This window comes from Oncorhynchus mykiss, chromosome 5 (assembly GCF_057628025.1).
Source record: "Oncorhynchus mykiss isolate SJ-2025 chromosome 5, ASM5762802v1, whole genome shotgun sequence".
NCBI lineage: Eukaryota > Metazoa > Chordata > Actinopteri > Salmoniformes > Salmonidae > Oncorhynchus > Oncorhynchus mykiss.
In genome coordinates, this window is record NC_143026.1 from 60489207 (window position 1) to 60506058 (window position 16852).

Sequence of the window (16852 nt, forward strand, 5' to 3'; positions counted from 1 at the left end):
AAGAATCTAAAATATATTTTTGATTTGTTTAACACTTTTTTGGTTACTACATGATTCCAAAATAGTACAAATAAATAAAAACCATTGAATGAGTAGATGTGTCCAAACTTTTGACTGGTAGGGTATATATTCCGGATTCTGATCTGGACATCTGCATTTTCTTAATTTCTTTAAACTTTCTAGATTATGTGCGTATTGTTTTGTATTACTAGGTATTATTACAGCACTGTTGGAGCTAGAAACACCAGCATTTTACTTCACCTGTGATAATATCTGCAAATATGTGTACGTGACTAATAAACTTTCTTTTGATTTGATTTTAATTTGTCTATGATCAACCCCTGATAACTGGGACGTGAAAAACACAAGGCAGGGGCAATTCTAGCAGAAATATGTTGTTATTTATTCCCGCATTTACACGTATGTAAAAGTTCACGCGTAAAGAAACGCATCTGAACGTCAACATACGTGTGAACGAACATGTCGTTTGACATGTGAACTCGTAAGAAAACAACTTGTTGCCATTGACAGTCCATGTTAATTTAAGACTGTTCCATAGGTACTTAGTTACGCGTTAGGTGACTCGGTGAGAGTCTACATATCAGTAGCTTCGTTAAGCTCAATTTAGTCCCCTTTTCACTAGGGCTGTGAATTTCCAGGGACCTCACGATACGATATTATTATGATACTTAAGTGCCGTTATGATGTGTATTGCGATTCTCACAATTCTATATGGATTGCGATTCTATACTGTTATTTTATTGCGATTCCATTGTCCAAACATATTTCTCACTATATGTCTGCTACAGAGGGACAAGAGAGCCATGAGAAAACGAGTTTGATCAGACATGGAACTAAGTGCTGAAAAAAAATTGGATGGAAAATAAGCTATTAACACTTCCTCTTTGCCTATGTAGAACCATTCTTTATCAGACAGCATATAACTTCTGTTAGTTATAATTCTATGCCAAATGTATGCATTATTTAGTCATTATTGATAAAAATCCTTCAATCCTGCCAATGACAGTGTTGGTCGCACTTGCACAAAGCTCTCGTTCTATTCAAGTAGATGTGCAACGAGTGTACTGGACATAGACGGTGGATATGCTCTTCCTCCGTAGACGTGAAGGGCGCTGGGTGGAAAGCCACAAGCTTCAAGGCGAGACAATTGTAATTGTCGCTGACCTTAGGCATGAAGGTGGAGGGACCAAGGAAACCTTGGAAAAACCCGGGGCAAACTGTAGGCTCGAATGGTGAATTGACAGTGCGTGGAGCTCAGGCGACCAGTAAAGCTTCTTTAAGGAGAGATCCTTCATCTCCACGCTTTCCAGGGGCTCGAAAGGCTGCTGTGAAATAGCCTCAAGCACAATAGACAGATCCCAAGACGGGGCTAAAGGCTTGGAAACTTGACGTAAGCGACACGCTCCCTTCATGAAACGACACAAGGAGTTTTTCCCCACTGTCTTATTGTCGAAGCCTATATGACAGAGCTAGATAGCGGCTAGATAGACCTTAACAGTGGAGAAATCCTTTCCTCTGTCCAAAAAGGTCCAGCAAAAACCATAAAACCTTGAATACAGAGCATTGGTAAGGAATTATCTGTTTTTTGTCACACCACTTGTTGTTGAATTTATTTTGGATTTATTATGGATAAATGAATAAACAATATCCCCATTTTAAATAGAATTGTATCTAGGTAAACTTATACTCTGTATGGTTAATAGACAATATGAGTTCATAAGAAGAAATTGTGTGACAGGAGAAAGGAGTAATAAAAGGTTAAAGAACACCATTCCAACTGGGCAGGAACAAATGGGTTGTGGACTGTGTAAACACATAAGGTCGTTAGCCTATGGTTGACCCAACTGAAACTTAGCTCTTAGGTTTTTAGATTAGGCAGTGAGTGCATTCCTAGGGTTTCTGTTAATTAAAACTGTCAGTTCAGTGGTGATCGATAATGTAGAGGGGTCAAAAGTTATCTGGGAGTGTGTTAGTAAGTTACAATGAACTTTTCACCTTACTTTGTCCCGGTCGAGAGGAGGGGATTCGGTTAAGGCAGTGTAATGACATCATGATCTGTATATAAACTGATGCATGTGTTTGAGTGAGAGCGCGCTCCGAGAATAAATTCTATTACCTATTATTGAAAGACTGGTCTGCTTCTATTTTATGCAAACAAGGAATCTTACAAATTCTCATAAAATAGATTTAAGGGCTTTCAATTGAAGAAAGCACATTGGCATAATTAAATTATACGAACACTTGTTTCCATACAGTGAGCATGTAGAAGGGGCCCTGGCACTCTGGATAGTCTCTGACTCTGAGAGGCAGGCCTGTTGGATCCAGATTTAACGATCTCTGCGTAACAGCAATTGCCAAAGCTCGCCGTAAAGCAGGGGTGTGATCTCCGCAAACCGGAGCTTCCATGGCCATCGAGGGGCTACCAAGATGTAGGGATGAGCCGTGTGTAGTGAGAGTAGGTGTGTTCTTCACAGAATAACGCTGTGTAAGCGCAAAGCGCAAGGGCCACCCTTGGGCTTGATGTATGCTATCACAGTCGTATTGTTCGTCTGGGCAATTCAGGAGGGTCAGTCACCACCTTCCTCGTTCACACCACCCTTAGGGGAGTGCCATAAACGAAGATCAAGGGGTTCTTCCAGTGACGCAGAGCCGAGAGAAATGTTGAGGTCACCCTTATCTTTCGATTGAGGTGAGGTCGTATACAAAGTCTTTGGGCAGACACCCAACGTTGGAGGTCTCTCATTCTCAGTAGGTTAAGGGATACTACTGAACCCAGCACTCTGAGACCGGCTTGAATAAGCTATGTAGCCAATGGGCAGAGGGTAGCATAATTTGATTGATTCTCTGTAATAATGGTATGGGAATAATAATGCATTTTTATATTGTAAAGTGGTTTCTTGCATCAAACAACACAACAACATTTTCAATGTCAAGCCCTGCATGTTTTCTTTTCAAAAGTCTCATGGAATGTAGGCCTACATTGAACACCACACACTGGCTGCTACTGTAGGCTGAATGATAGAACAGCTATTTCCATGTTAAAATGTTATGGAATGCATTTTCTCCATTGTTTTTGATGGTAGGCCACTCTGGTAGGTCTACATTAGGATCAAATAGCCACAGTAGCGAAAGTTTAAAACTGTAACTCAAAGTGGGTACAGCCTCAGTTTTGCACAGAATTTTCACAACATTCAAGTTTGCACTCTGAAGACCAGAAATGTTCTCAGTCCTGAAAATGTTTTGAGGGAGCATTGCTCGTGGGCTAGGAGCTTAGCTAGGTAGCACAATGCTAGCCAGTGGAAGCTAGCCAAGTCTCAGTAGCTAGCCGTGTGACACTAGCCATAACAGAAGACAAAGGGTAGAAAAAGTGTGAAAAACGTTCCTTTCAGTATATTACCCGAAACACAGAGGAGGAGAACTCTAAATCCTGCTCTCGGCCGCGTAACCTAAGTGGCAAACCTGTGAACCCTTAAGCAGGAAACAGGAATCATGTCTTGCTGTGGAGACCTTGTGTCCTTATAATGAGGGTAGAGGCTCGACCTTTCTGTCTTCCGACAGACGTCTGATTGGTTCTTTGAGCTTCTAGAGATTCTGGTGAATCCTGCTGTGAGATATCGAAACGAGTAATTGAAAGAAAGTAATTGAACTGTTTTTGATTGACAAAACACTGATGTAATTGATAGTACCACTAAAAAGTCAGAGTTGAATAGCGTGTGTTTTTCCTACAGACATGCCTCGACGACTCCTGTACTGGGTTGACTCAGGGATGCGCACCATCTCGAGGGTCGGGTTCGACGGGCAGCATCGCAAGACCGTGGTGGAGTCCAATGGATACCTGGACAGGCCCTTCGGATTGGCAGTGTTTGAGGTATGGACATCCAAATGACACTAAGGTCTTATTCTGTAGACCTTCCCCTGTTTCCCTTCCTTTAGTCTTTGAAAACTCATGATCACAGATCTGGAAAGACTGAAGTGGGGGGAAATAGTACACATTGCTTACTGCAATAGAGCATGATTCTGGTTTAGAATCCAGCCCTGTAAAGTTACAAACACAAAAGTTTGATAGAAGCATACACTCTGCTACGCCCTGTTCCCTCTCTTCTCTCTATGTATAGAAGCATACACTCTGCTGCGCCCTGTTCTCTCACTTCTCTCTTCTCTCTATGTGTTTACTACAGCTAACAGGACACGTGTATATTGCTGAGAAGCACAGTGGCAGCCTCTTTAGTCATTCTGCCCAATATCGGCTCGGCTTGGTGCCCAAAGTACAATGTTTGGGATGCAAATCCAAATCCTAGTGTAATTTAATCATTGTGACCTGACTGATATTGCATTGTTGAGCCTATTGTCTGGAACAGGTTCACCAAGGTTCACCCAGTATATGCTCCCAGGTGGCACAGTGGTATAAGGTGCTGCATTTTTTTTTTTACCTTTATTTAACTAGGCAAGTCAGTTAAGAACAAATTCTTATTTACAATGACGGCCTAGGAACAGTTAACTGCCTGTTCAGGGGCAGAACGACAGATTTGTACCTTGTCAGCTCGGGGGTTTGAACTTGCAACCTTCCGGTTACTCGTTCAACGCTCTAACCACTAGGCTACCCTGCCGCCCCAGTGTTAGAGGCATCACTACAGTCCCTAGTTCAAATCCAGGCTGTATCACATCTGGCCATGATTGCGAGTCCCATAGGGTGCCGCACAATTGGCCCAGCGTCGTCCGAGTTTGGACGGGGTAGGCCGTCATTGTAAATAAGAATTGGTGACTGACTTGCCTAGTTAAATAAAGGTTAAATAAGCTATATTGAAAAACACATTTTTTTAAATATACAATGGTTGGTATTCAAATCCTATTTTGTGTCATTGAACTAATATTGCATTGTTGATTCTATTCTCTGGAACAAGTTCACAAAGTCTTCACAGAAGACTGAAGTGGGGGGAAATGGTACACCTTACATACTCGCCATTATTATAAAATGGTATCCAGGGCAGACTGTTTCTGGTTTGGATTCCAGCCCTCATGAATTATTCCATTGTTTCATACACTCTAAAGTGTGGTATTCTGGATGTCGCCATATGTTCACTACTCTCTTATGTCTCTCAGGGACATGTATACTGGAGTGAACAGGACACCCACTCCATATGTAGTGCTGACAAGCACAATGGCAGCCTCTTTAGAGTCATCCTGCCCAATATCGCTTCCCCAGGCGGCTTGGTTCTCATTCACCCGGTTCTTCAACCAAAAGGTATGCATCTGTCAGCCCATCGAGTAAACGTTGATAACTGTGCTCAAGACACAAAGGTTTGGATTCAACCTTAGTTTGTGTCAATTAGTCTAATGTTATCTGACTGATGTTATCTTACTGATGTTCCCAGGCCCTGCTGTGTGTGGAAATAACGGCGGAGTTTGTCTATATGAGTGTGAGCCAGACCTTTTCTCTGGAACAAGCTCTCCCAGCTTCACCTGCATTCCTCCAAAAGGGAGTAGCGGTGATGATGTTGATGGTGAGTATGTGAAAGTGAAATGAGTTGTGGTTATTACACAGTAGGGATTCATATTTTCTGGAAAACCTACAAATATTTCTTCCTGGGAAAATTGCAAGCCCTTCCCAGGCATCCCGAGATTCCCTTTCAAACTGGAGATGCTATTTAAAAGCATATAATACCAGTGAAAAAAATCGGACATAATTATACCACTGTAAGTTGAGAAATATACAGAGGAATCTAAGTGTTTTTTTGTTGCAAAGTCACCACGCTATTTCATTGATGTAGCCTAGTTTTAAGGGCTCCCGAGTGGCGCAGCGGTCTAAGGCACTGCATCTTAGTGGTTGAGGCATCACTACAGACACCCTGGTTTGATTCCAGGCTGTATCACAACCGGCCGTGATTAGGAGTCCCACAGAGTGGCGCACAATTGGCCCAGCGTCGTCCGGTTTGGCCGGTGTAGGCCGTCATTGTAAATAAGAATTTGTTCTTAACTGACTTGCCTAGTTAAATACATTTATTTATATATATATATATATATATATATTACATTACAGAATTACAGCCTGGAAATGAAATTGTATTTAGCCTACTATTGACTGATGTCAGCCAGCGGGAGGGCCCTTTGCTCTTCCATTGCACCTGGCTATCAGTTGAATTTGGGAAGGTTGTGGCTGATTTTTACTTTATGATAACCCAGTTATTGTGGTGATTTTTCCAGAGGGTACATACTGTATCCGATGCTGCGCTAAACAAACCTATAAGCAAATATGGGCTATAGCACCATGAGATTCAGCACCATGGATAGTGCCGTTGTTGATCAATTCCCTGTGAGTCAAACATTTTGGCCAAGGGATCTGTGGAATAACTTTAAAGTGTGTAATACAACACAATGTCATATTTTCCATCTACAATTTATGTTGTTAACCCTGGGAAAAATGGGCCTGGGAGGCTCACAGGGATATTGGTATCCACAGTACTTCACTAACTATACATTTTTTGACTCCAATACTTATTTTATTCCTAAAAAATATATATATCACAGGAGGTTGGAAGCACTTTGTGGTAATGGCTGGAGCGGAATGGTATCAAACACCATTCAATTTTCTCCGTTCCAGCCATTATTATGAACCGCCTTCCCCTCAGCAGACTCCACTGATATGTACAGTGCATTCGGAAGGTATTCAGACCCCTTGAATGTTTCCACATTTTGTTATGTTACAGCCTTATTCTAAAATGGATTAAATGGGTGTTTTTCCCTCATAAATCTACACACAATACTCCATAATGACAAAGCAAAAACAGGTTTTTAGAAATGTTTGCAAATGTATAAAAAATTCTAAACATAATATCGCATTTACATAAGTATTCAGACCCTTTACTCAGTACTTTGTTGAAGCACCCTTGGCAGCGATTACATCCTCGATTCTTCTTGGGTATGACTCTACAAGCTTGGCACACCTGTATTTGGGGAGTTTCCCATTCTTCTCTGCAGATCCTCTCAAGCTCTGTCAGGTTGGATGGGGAGCGTTGCTGCTCAGCTATTTTCAGGTCTCTCCAGAGGTGTTTGATCGGGTTCAAATCCGGACTCTAGCTGGGTACTCAGACATTTAAAGACTTGTCCCGAAGCCACGCCTGCCTTCTCTTGGCTGTGTGCTTAGGGTTGTTGTAGTGTTGGATGGTGAGCCTTCACCCCAGTCTGAGTTCTTGAGTGCTCTGGAGCTGGTTTTCATCAAGGATCTCTCTGCACTTTGCTCTGTTAGTTTTTCCTTCGATCCTGACTAATCTCCCAGTGAAAAACATCCTCACAGCATGATGCTGCCACCACCATGCTTCACCATAGGGATGGTGCCAGGTTTCCTCCAGCCGTGACAATCTTGGTTTCATCAGACCAGAGAATCTTGTTTCTCATGGTCTTGAGAGTCTTTAGGTGCCTTTTGGCAAACTCAAAGCAGGGCTTCCATCTGGCCACTCTACCATGAAGGCCTGATTGGTGGAGTGCTGCTGAGATGGTTGTCCTTCTGGAAGGTTCATCTTCTCCCTTGATTGCTCAGTTTTGCCGGGCGGCCAGCTCTAGGAAGAATCTTGGTGGTTCCAAACTTCTTCCATTTAAGAATGATGGAGGCCACTTTGTTCTTGGGGAATGTTCTTGCTGCAGAAATGTTTTGGTATCCTTCCTCAAATCTGTGCCTCAACACAATCCTGTGTCAGAGCTCTAGGGAAAATTCCTTCGACCTCATGGCTTGTTTTTTTTTTCTCAACTCTGGGACCTTATAGACAGATGTGTGTGCCTTTTAAAAATAATGTCCAATCTATTGAATTTACCACAGATAGACTCCAATCAAGTTGTAGAAACATCTCAAGGAATATCAATTGAAACAGGATGCACCTGAACTCAATTTTGTGTCTCATAGCAAATGGTTTGAATACTTATGTAAATAAGGTATCTGTTTTCCTAAAACCCTGTTTTCGCTTTGTCATTGTGGGGTATTGTGTGTAGATTGAGAAAAATGTTTTATTTAATCCGTTTTAGAATAAGGCTGTAACGTAACAAAATGGAAAAAAATCAAGGGGTCTGAATACTTTCCAAATGCACTGTATATTATTTCAAATGCACTGTAATTTAAGCTTTAAATGTGCAAAGATTTCTCTCCGCCTCATGGCAAAATGTGTATAATTGCAGGATATTGGCTTTAAAGCTGCAACAATGAAAACATTTCTCTGCCCCATGACAAAACGAATTGCAGGAAATTAGCTTGCATACTGCAAAATCTTTTCTTTGATGGCAATAGATGGGCCTTTAAAATGTTATTTCCCAGGGCCCAAGACTTGGTTTGTCCGGCCATGCACTGCCGAAGTCATAGTAAAACTCCTTTATATGCTATTTTTTTGTTGTTATCTCACTGAAGTTGTGTTCTGATTATGGGGGTTCCCTGATGAATTTGCTATCACAAAAAGGGTCCTCGGCCCTAAAAAGTTTGAGAACCCTTGCACCACAAGCACAGAGCCTCACAGTCGTGTGATTCACAAAAATGTAATGATGACAAATACTTTACTCAGTTGGTCACTCCCATAGAATTCTATGGCCAGACCACCTAAGGCCAACTTTGAGTGTTTGAAATCCCAGGCGTATATGCGCTGTGTGCAATAGCCAGGGGACGAGGTTAAAAGATAGTCAACAATGCAAGTTATACGCCATGAAAGTGACGTTTTCTAATGGGAACTTGACGTTCTGTTTAGTAGCATAAATAGGTGGGCTGGTATTGTTGTAATCGCTGTTCTAATGTGAAAGTGAAGTCAGATAGTTTAAATGTATTTTTTCATAAAAAATTGTACATTATTGTTCCCTAGATACTGTCTTTTTTGGGAGGAATAAGGAAGGAGTTTCATCAGGAGATCTTAAGCTCCTGGTCTACTGGTGTTAAATCCCTATTAAAAAATAGGGGTAGGGTTTTAGAGAATCAAAGGACCATGAATATAATAAGAAACCTTAGGAGCTGGCTTAAGGCCGGTAGCAACCACTACAGAATGTCCGGTCAGAACAAGGAGGCGCATGTCCAGGTTAAGGGGAGTTTAATGGAAGAAGATGCACACATCTCACACACACACACACACACACACACACACACACACACACACACACACACACACACACACACACACCTGACCACTGATGGTTCAGATAACTGAGAATCTTGTCCAGTAATAACTGACATTAACTATGTGGTCGTTTAGATGCACGCACAATTAAACATCAGACATACAGGGATTCAGTCCACAGTAGGAAAAGTTCAGCAGGAGGGAAAACTGGAAGTGCTCATCAGGATGGGGAAAGCACGTTTCTGACCACACAGCATGCTGGGGTCATAGACTAACTGCAACTAACGTCCCGGGAATCAAGGTCACTGATAGGCTGAACGAGATGTGGTGGTAAGTATTTGGCGTAACCTTGACCAATAAGACACTAACAAAAGTGTGGGTCCTCTGAATGGGAGACTAAGCTGTCCGAAAGATTAGAAAATAAGGGGGGAAAAATGCAAAGTAGCTTTTTAGCACAACTGGTGCGGCCAGTTGTTGTGTGCACAACTTCCTGTATTGCGATTGGCTCTCGTACGCAAGGTTAGCAACAATAGCAAAAACATTAACAATACAAAAGCTATTCTCATCCTTGAAAACTGATGTCCCATAACCTTTTGAAAATTAAAGTTGGTGAAACATTTTCCATTTGTTATTCTTTGTGATTACTTGATTGCGGAATTATTATTTTCCTTTTTTAGATACAGTCGTTTCTCACACTCTTCCAGGCCCAGCGCTGTCTGATACAACCTCTGCTGGAATCCTTTCGCTCATAGGTAGGTTTTGTAGTATATTTAGCAATGAATCCATTACATTTAGATCCCTTACGGTCTGTTTATATCATGCCATCTATGGAACTGTACTGGAGAGATGATATTGCTCAGGTGTAAAGAAAGATTCAAATAATGACAATTTTATGTAAATATGGGTATAAGTGTCAGTACTTAGAGTTTATAGAAATAGCAGCTTATGGTTTATATGCAAAAAAAAAGCGGTAACACTTTATTTTCAGGTATACATAATAACCACTCATTTGTAGTTTATACGTGTCTATATAAGTAGCCATTAAGGCCTTTATTATGTCTTATTAGTCCAATAAGGTGTGCCCCTTTCTGTCCAATGTGGTCCTTTCTGGACAATATTTCTGCAAGTAAGAATAAGGCAACATTTTAGTATAGGGAACACATCTTAAAGCACTATGCCTCAGCATACTAAGAGTCTGTTTTTTGTTTAACTTGCTCTTAAAGGTCCAGTGCAGCCATTTTTATCTCAATATCAAATTATTTCTGGGTAACAATGAAGTACCTTACTGTGATTGATTTAAGTTAAAATGGTCAAAAAGGGGCCTCCTGAGGGGCACAGCGGTCTAAAGCAATGCATGGCGGTGCTTGAGGCGTCACTACAGACCTAGGTTCGATCGCAGCCGGCCGCGACCGAGAGACCAACGAGGATGCTAACAACTGGCCCATCCCACCAAAACAGGCAAAAATTTCAGGCCATCTTTTCAAACAGCTCTTACACTAAAAGGGCATTATCATAAATTCACAATTTGACAGTATTATTCCAAACTCCATGTGGAGATGTATGTAAAACACAGGAAAATCACGTTTTTGACTGCACTGGGCCTTTAAATAGTGTATTTTATTATGACTAACAATTAGGTTATTAAGGACTGGCCTTTTAACACGACTTTGAATAAGAATACACTTAATTACGCCTAATATATGGCTAATAAGACATAGATATGACTTATTACCTTACTTATACACATGCTTAGAAACTATAAAGTATGTGTACCTTTTTAAAATAAAAATGCTAAACTAACCAGTCTATATTTTCTGCCCAGTTGTCCTGAGTGTGCTATTGGCAGGGGTGGTGTTGTGGTGGTGGAGGGAGGAGTGCAGGCCCTCCAGGACACTCGACCTCCAAGACTTCTCCCTGAAGGAGTCCCAGGACCCCCTCATCCAGGCACCAGCCAGAGGCATGGAGGTTTGTCCTGTCAAGGTAAGCCCTGCCAATGAACAAGACGAGTCCGTGGGATTCCTAGGTAAAACAGATAATAGATCTCAATAAGAATGAAAGATAAATGAATTCCTTTATAAAGTTGGATTTCCTTTAATAAGTAAAGGATGAATTCCTTTAATGTAATTGAGTGTGTTTACATGGAAACAAATCATTTGATATTAACTGATTATGCCGGTTATGGCATTAGTCATGTAAACACTTTCATCTTAATCGGTGTAAGCATACGGCGATTAAAACACCTGGTTTTCTGAGCAATCTTTCTAATTATTAGGACATGTAAAAACCTTAATCAGAGTTATTGCGGTGTATTTGATCTGCACATGTGCAAGAACGAGCAGCGTGAGCTTCCTTCTTTTGCGCGAGTGAGTTCAGAAAAACTGAAAGTATGCATCTTAGAGTTTTCACATACAAACGTTATATGTCCAAACTAAGAATCAAATATGCCTCACAAAAATAACATGGTCTGTGTGGCGGAACGCTTATTTTGATTGGCCATTTTCTGCATTTATCAAAGTCCCATCAGGTAGCCTGATTTCAGACTTGTCCATGTAAACAGGATTATGAGGGAAATCGTTCTTCTTGCAAAGCATTTAAACGTTTAAATCAAACTATTATATGAATCGGACTATTCACAATAATTGACTCCAAGGACCCTGGTGTCTTATACCGTGCCTCACCTGACAAACTGCCCTCTGTTAAAATGCTTAAGTGGCACAAATTTCACTGTAAGGTTGTATTCGGCGCACGTGACAAATAAACTTTGATTTGGTGAATGTGATCACTATGCTTATTAAGCTGCCATCTTCTCCTCAGGACACTTTGCTTAAGCTGGACTTGGACCATTACTGAGTGTCTTAAGTCACGTGTAAGAGTCACCGGTGTCCAGCTGTGCTCCCACCCCTCCCAGTGCCAGCAGTCCCTGGAGTCTCATCAGGTTATCTGGCCAAAGGGAGTGAGAAGAAGAGAGGAGGCATCTTACAGCACTTCCCCTTGATGACCAGTGGTCCTCCCAGGGCCTCATTCAACCTCAATGTTGATTTCATTTGAGTTGTGGCTCATTTAAAGCCTGGATCAAGTACACCTCGGTTTCAGTGAAGGCTAAAAATGTACTTAAACAATTGACTTGAAAATTACTTGAGCAACTTGAACAAGATTTTCTGTGAGGATTTTTCTAAGTCATTGCGTTTTCTAACTTGACTGGAGTTTTATTGGAATTGACCCCAGCCTTGGGGGTCCTGGAGCATGTCAGTGATTAGCTACAGATGTCCAGCCTATGAGATACTGTACCTCTCATGCATACACTTGAATTGTGACAACATCTGAATGTTTTTTTGCAATCGGTTGGCTAGTCTATATGTTCAAACTAATCCCCATATTTCGTCAGGGCATGGACTCTACAAGGTGTCATCAGCATTTCACGGTGATGCTGGCCCATGTTGACACCAATGCTTCCCACAGTTGTTGCAAGTTGGCTGGATATAATTTGGGTGATGGACAATTCTTGATACACACTGGAAACTGTTGTGTGAAAAACCCAGCAGCGTTGCATTTCTTGACACTCAAATCGGCGCGCCTTGCACCTACTACCATATCCCGTTCAAAGGGACTTAAGTATTTTGTCTTGCCCTTTCATCCTCTGAAGGGCACACAAACACAATCCATGTCTCAAGACTTGAAAATGATTCTTTAACCTGTCTCCTCTCATTCATCTACACAGATGGAAGTAGATTTAACAAGTGACATCAATATGGGATCAGTCTATGGCATGGAAAGAGCAGGTGCTCCCAATGTTTTGTACACTCAGTGTATATGTTTATATGCAGTGCATTCAGAAAGTATTCTCCACATTTTGTTACGTTACAGCCTTATTCTAAAATTGATTAAATTGTTGTTTTTTTTTACATCAATCTACACACAATACCACATAATGACAAAGCAAAAACAGGTTTTTAGATATTTTTGCAAATGTATATATAAAAAATCTGAAATCACATTTATATAAGTATTCAGACTGTTTACTCAGTAATATCTCAAAGATGTTCAATGGAAACAGGATGCACTTGAGCTCGAGTCTCATAGCAAAGGGTCTGAATGCTTATGTAAATCAGGTACTTCAGTTTTTTTTTATTTTGTAATACATTTGCAAAAACTTTTTTAAACCTGGGATATTGTGTGTAGATTGATGTGGATTTTCTTTTCTTTAATCAATTTTAGAATAAGGCTGTAACTTAACAAAATGTGGAAAAAGTCAAGGGGTCTGAATACTTTCTGAATGCACTGTACATAATTGATTCACACACACGATTAATCACTCTCCATTTGTTACAGTATTATGCAAAACTATGAACCAGGCTAACAGTTTGTGGCGTGTAGAATGTCTTGTCATTGATTCATCATATAATGAGGAGATTTCAAGAGACATGGGTTTTACGTTCTGCTCCTAGTTACATGCACTCTCTACTCTTATCTGGTGTTCTGGAATCAACTGTAGTTGAGATGTGTTTTACTGTAACGTGGCCTAAGGGTCTAAGGTTGAAGTACAGCACTCACTCAATGCTGTAATCGAGTCATTCACGCTGATCTGCCTGGTTTAGGTCAGTTGCTATGTCTTCCTTGACAATGTTATGCCTTTTTGTTTGATTATTGTAAATTATTTGCTGTCCTTTCAAATAGTTTATTATTAGGCTTTTTGTTATTTGAGGTGTCAGGCAAAACATGTCATTGCCACAATAAAAAGCACAGTATGTCTGAAATCTATTTTGCTGATTTAAATTCTATAAATATAGTTTTAAATCCGTGGAACCTTAAAACTACGGAAGAGTATTAGGTCCAAGTGAAGAGAAAAAAATCATAAAACGGTGATGGTGGTAATTAGAATTGTTTTAATGTACGCAGAGTACCTTCTCTTGAAACACTTAGAGTAAAGTCTGAATGGATTGTTGAGAATAAAGACTAAATTACATTTCGTGAATAAAGTGGCAATATTTCGATAAAGCTGCACATGCTCGCTCGCTCGCGCACACACACACACACACACACACGGTATCCCCAAAGCAATACCATTCTAATGGCTATAGTGGGTGGGTTGGTTTACAGCAATTCTACGGTCCATTATTATGACTTAACAGCTCCAGCCACTACTAGTAGCCTCTAAGGTGAGCAAGTGGTAGCTTACGTTAGCGGTGTAGTTGGGTAAAATAGTTTTGGGATAACTCTTGCTTCCTTCATTCCTCCCATCCTTGAAGACATGACCGATAGTGAAATGAGATTTTACGCTACGCTACCAACCATGTCAGATCAGTGGTTATTTCTTTATTATTTCCTATGATCATTGATCTTATAGGCCTATATTTAGATCAATTATTATTTCACAAAAAAAAAAAGGGAGAATCCATCCATGAATATATTCACACAGTGCTTTTTAAGACGAGCTGCTTTGCACATGCAGGAGGGGTCCTTGCTTTGCCTCTCCTAACATAGACACGTTTGCATAAAATACCTGTTTCATTCCGCCCGCAGCCGTTGTTGGATAGGCCTATACTTTAACTTGCCCACTGTAATGTACTATTAGCCTACAGGTTAGGGTACTCTATCTAGTGGTCCGCTATAGGTTTATAATGGCCTTCAAAATATCGGTGTTGCAGCGAATTTGGAGAGCAGCTGGACATGGGACACATACTGTACACACGCATAGCCCCCGGTCTCCAGGATCCCAAGATAATTTGTTTCATTGGACGCTCAAGTAGGCTACTAGCCTATAGTCGTTGGAAGTATCGTTGCCATGAGGGGAAAATGCTACTCTTAATAAAGCACCATGGCTTCCTGAGTGGGGCAGCGGTCAAAGGCACTGCATCGCAGTGCTAGAAGCGTCACTACAGACCCGGGTTCGATTCCAGGCTGTGTCACATTTGGCCGTAACCGGGAGACCCATGAGGCGGCGCACAATTGGCCCAGCGTCGTAAGGGGAGGGTTTGGCCGGGATGTCCTTATCCCATCGCGCTCTAGCGCCTCCTTGTGGCGGGCCGGGCGCATACACGCTGAATGGAGGACATTGGTGAAGTAGGCAGTGTATCAAGAAGCAGTTCCGGCTTGGTAGGGTCGTGCTTCGGAGGGCGCATGGCTCTCGAACCTTCGCCTCTCCGAAGTCCGTACTGGAGTTGCAGCGATGGGACAAGACTGTAACTACCAATTGGGGAGAAAAAGGAGTAAATAAAGCATCATGGATAAACTCGTTAATAGTTGCCATTATGCACACATTCTTTGTTCCCCCTATTCTGAACTTCCCTTATGTCACACTTTCACTTACATGTAGATTTTTCAGCATTGATATATCTATTAAGACCTATTTTAAATATTGATGAATAGATTCAATTAATAGATTAAAAAAAATACACTTTTCCTTTTTGCTAAATTAATTTATTACTGATAGAATACACTGGGCAGTTATGACAGCTGGCCCAGTAGCAAGGTATGTTGTCACACAGTATGGGGCAAGTTGTCTCAATGTTATCTGTGCTGTTAGTGCAAACAGTTGAAGCATTATGCCTCACTTGATACTATTTGAAGGAAGAATGTTCTCAATAAATGCTAACTACATGATTGCAAGTATATCTTATTTCACTGCTTATTGGAGATAATTGCACTTTATTGTGGTAAATCCTTATAAATGAACTGAACACAATAAATTACAATGTCAATGTGTCTTATGCTTAAGGTGCCACTCAGATGTGCAAGATCAGGAACAAACCGCCTACGAAGCTGGGCACAGTGTGCAGTTTGACTAGTGATATTCCCTAGGGCTGCTACTGTCGTGGACGACTCAAAGTTAAAGTAAATGATGCAATTTTTATTAACGCGCGTAGAGGTTCAAACTCAATACAAGCCTGATGATACTCAAAAAGGGAGGTTCCCTTTCAGTCCTTTTATACGACTACACAAACAAGTCATAGAAACATGGTTGGTTCCTGTATGTGACTGATTTATACCACACAAGGCTTCTTACCTTGAAACTGAGATATTGTATCACTCCTTCTAGTTCCCAGAGCAATGTTCTGGGCGTACTGCCAAATTACTTATAAGTCATAGTGTGGTTGAGTTCTTTGTGCAGTCAATCGACAAGAAAATGTCCATCAAACTACTGATATTCCCTAGGGTTGTTCAGCATTCAAAATGACTTGTAGATCAATGAAAAATATAAACGCAACATGCAATATTTTAGAGGATTTTACTGAGTTACAGTTCCTATAAGGAAATCAGTCAATTGAAAGAAATTCATTAGGCCCTGATCTATGGATTTCACATGACTGGGTATATTTTTTTATTTTAAATGTATCCATTATTTTACCAGGTATGTTGACTGAGAACACGTTCTCATTTACAGCAACGACCTGGGGAATAGTTACAGGGGAGAGGAGGGGGATGAATGAGCCAATTGCAAATATAAATATGCATCTGTTGGTAGGGCTAACCTTAGCAGTTTAGTAATAAGCGGGCTAGTTGTCTAGAAACCTTGCATGCTGATGTGTAATAATACATTCATAAAGTATTTGCTTGTAAATTGACAGAAAATGTCATTGAAACCAGTAGTTAAGAGTGCAAACGATTTGGTTTCATTTGAAGTTCTACATTTAAAGTGATTTCTGTTGGCGTTTACATTATAGGGAATATGCTGGCTTGCCAGGTGCTCCATATGATGTCAAACCCTGCAAAAAAAAATGTTTTTCCAGGCATGACTTTTGACATTTTTCAAG

At 40.8% G+C, this 16852-nt stretch overlaps 1 protein-coding gene and 1 long non-coding RNA gene across 5 annotated transcripts in view; one reads left to right on the top strand and one right to left on the bottom strand.

Moving 5' to 3' along the window:
- Positions 1-13855, top strand: part of LOC110522980 (low-density lipoprotein receptor) — a 32149-nt gene extending 18294 nt beyond the window's left edge. For 2 of the 4 annotated variants that reach the window (XM_036977974.2, XM_036977972.2), the window contains 6 exons: positions 3750-3889; positions 5122-5263; positions 5394-5522; positions 9779-9853; positions 10924-11081; positions 11916-13855. In XM_036977974.2, coding sequence (XP_036833869.2) covers positions 3750-3889; positions 5122-5263; positions 5394-5522; positions 9779-9853; positions 10924-11081; positions 11916-11951 — 680 coding nt within the window. In that variant the 3' untranslated portion in view covers positions 11952-13855. The remainder of the gene's footprint in view (positions 1-3749; positions 3890-5121; positions 5264-5393; positions 5523-9778; positions 9854-10923; positions 11082-11915) is intronic. The other 2 variants (XM_090235390.1, XM_036977973.2) reach the window with 1 other exon arrangement.
- On the bottom strand, positions 10117-12942 carry LOC149983531 (uncharacterized). Its single transcript, XR_016496189.1, has 2 exons — positions 10903-12942; positions 10117-10221 (listed from the first exon to the last, which is right to left on the bottom strand). It is a non-coding gene; the product is annotated as an uncharacterized LOC149983531 (long non-coding RNA).
- Positions 13856-16852: the final 2997 nt, after the last annotated feature.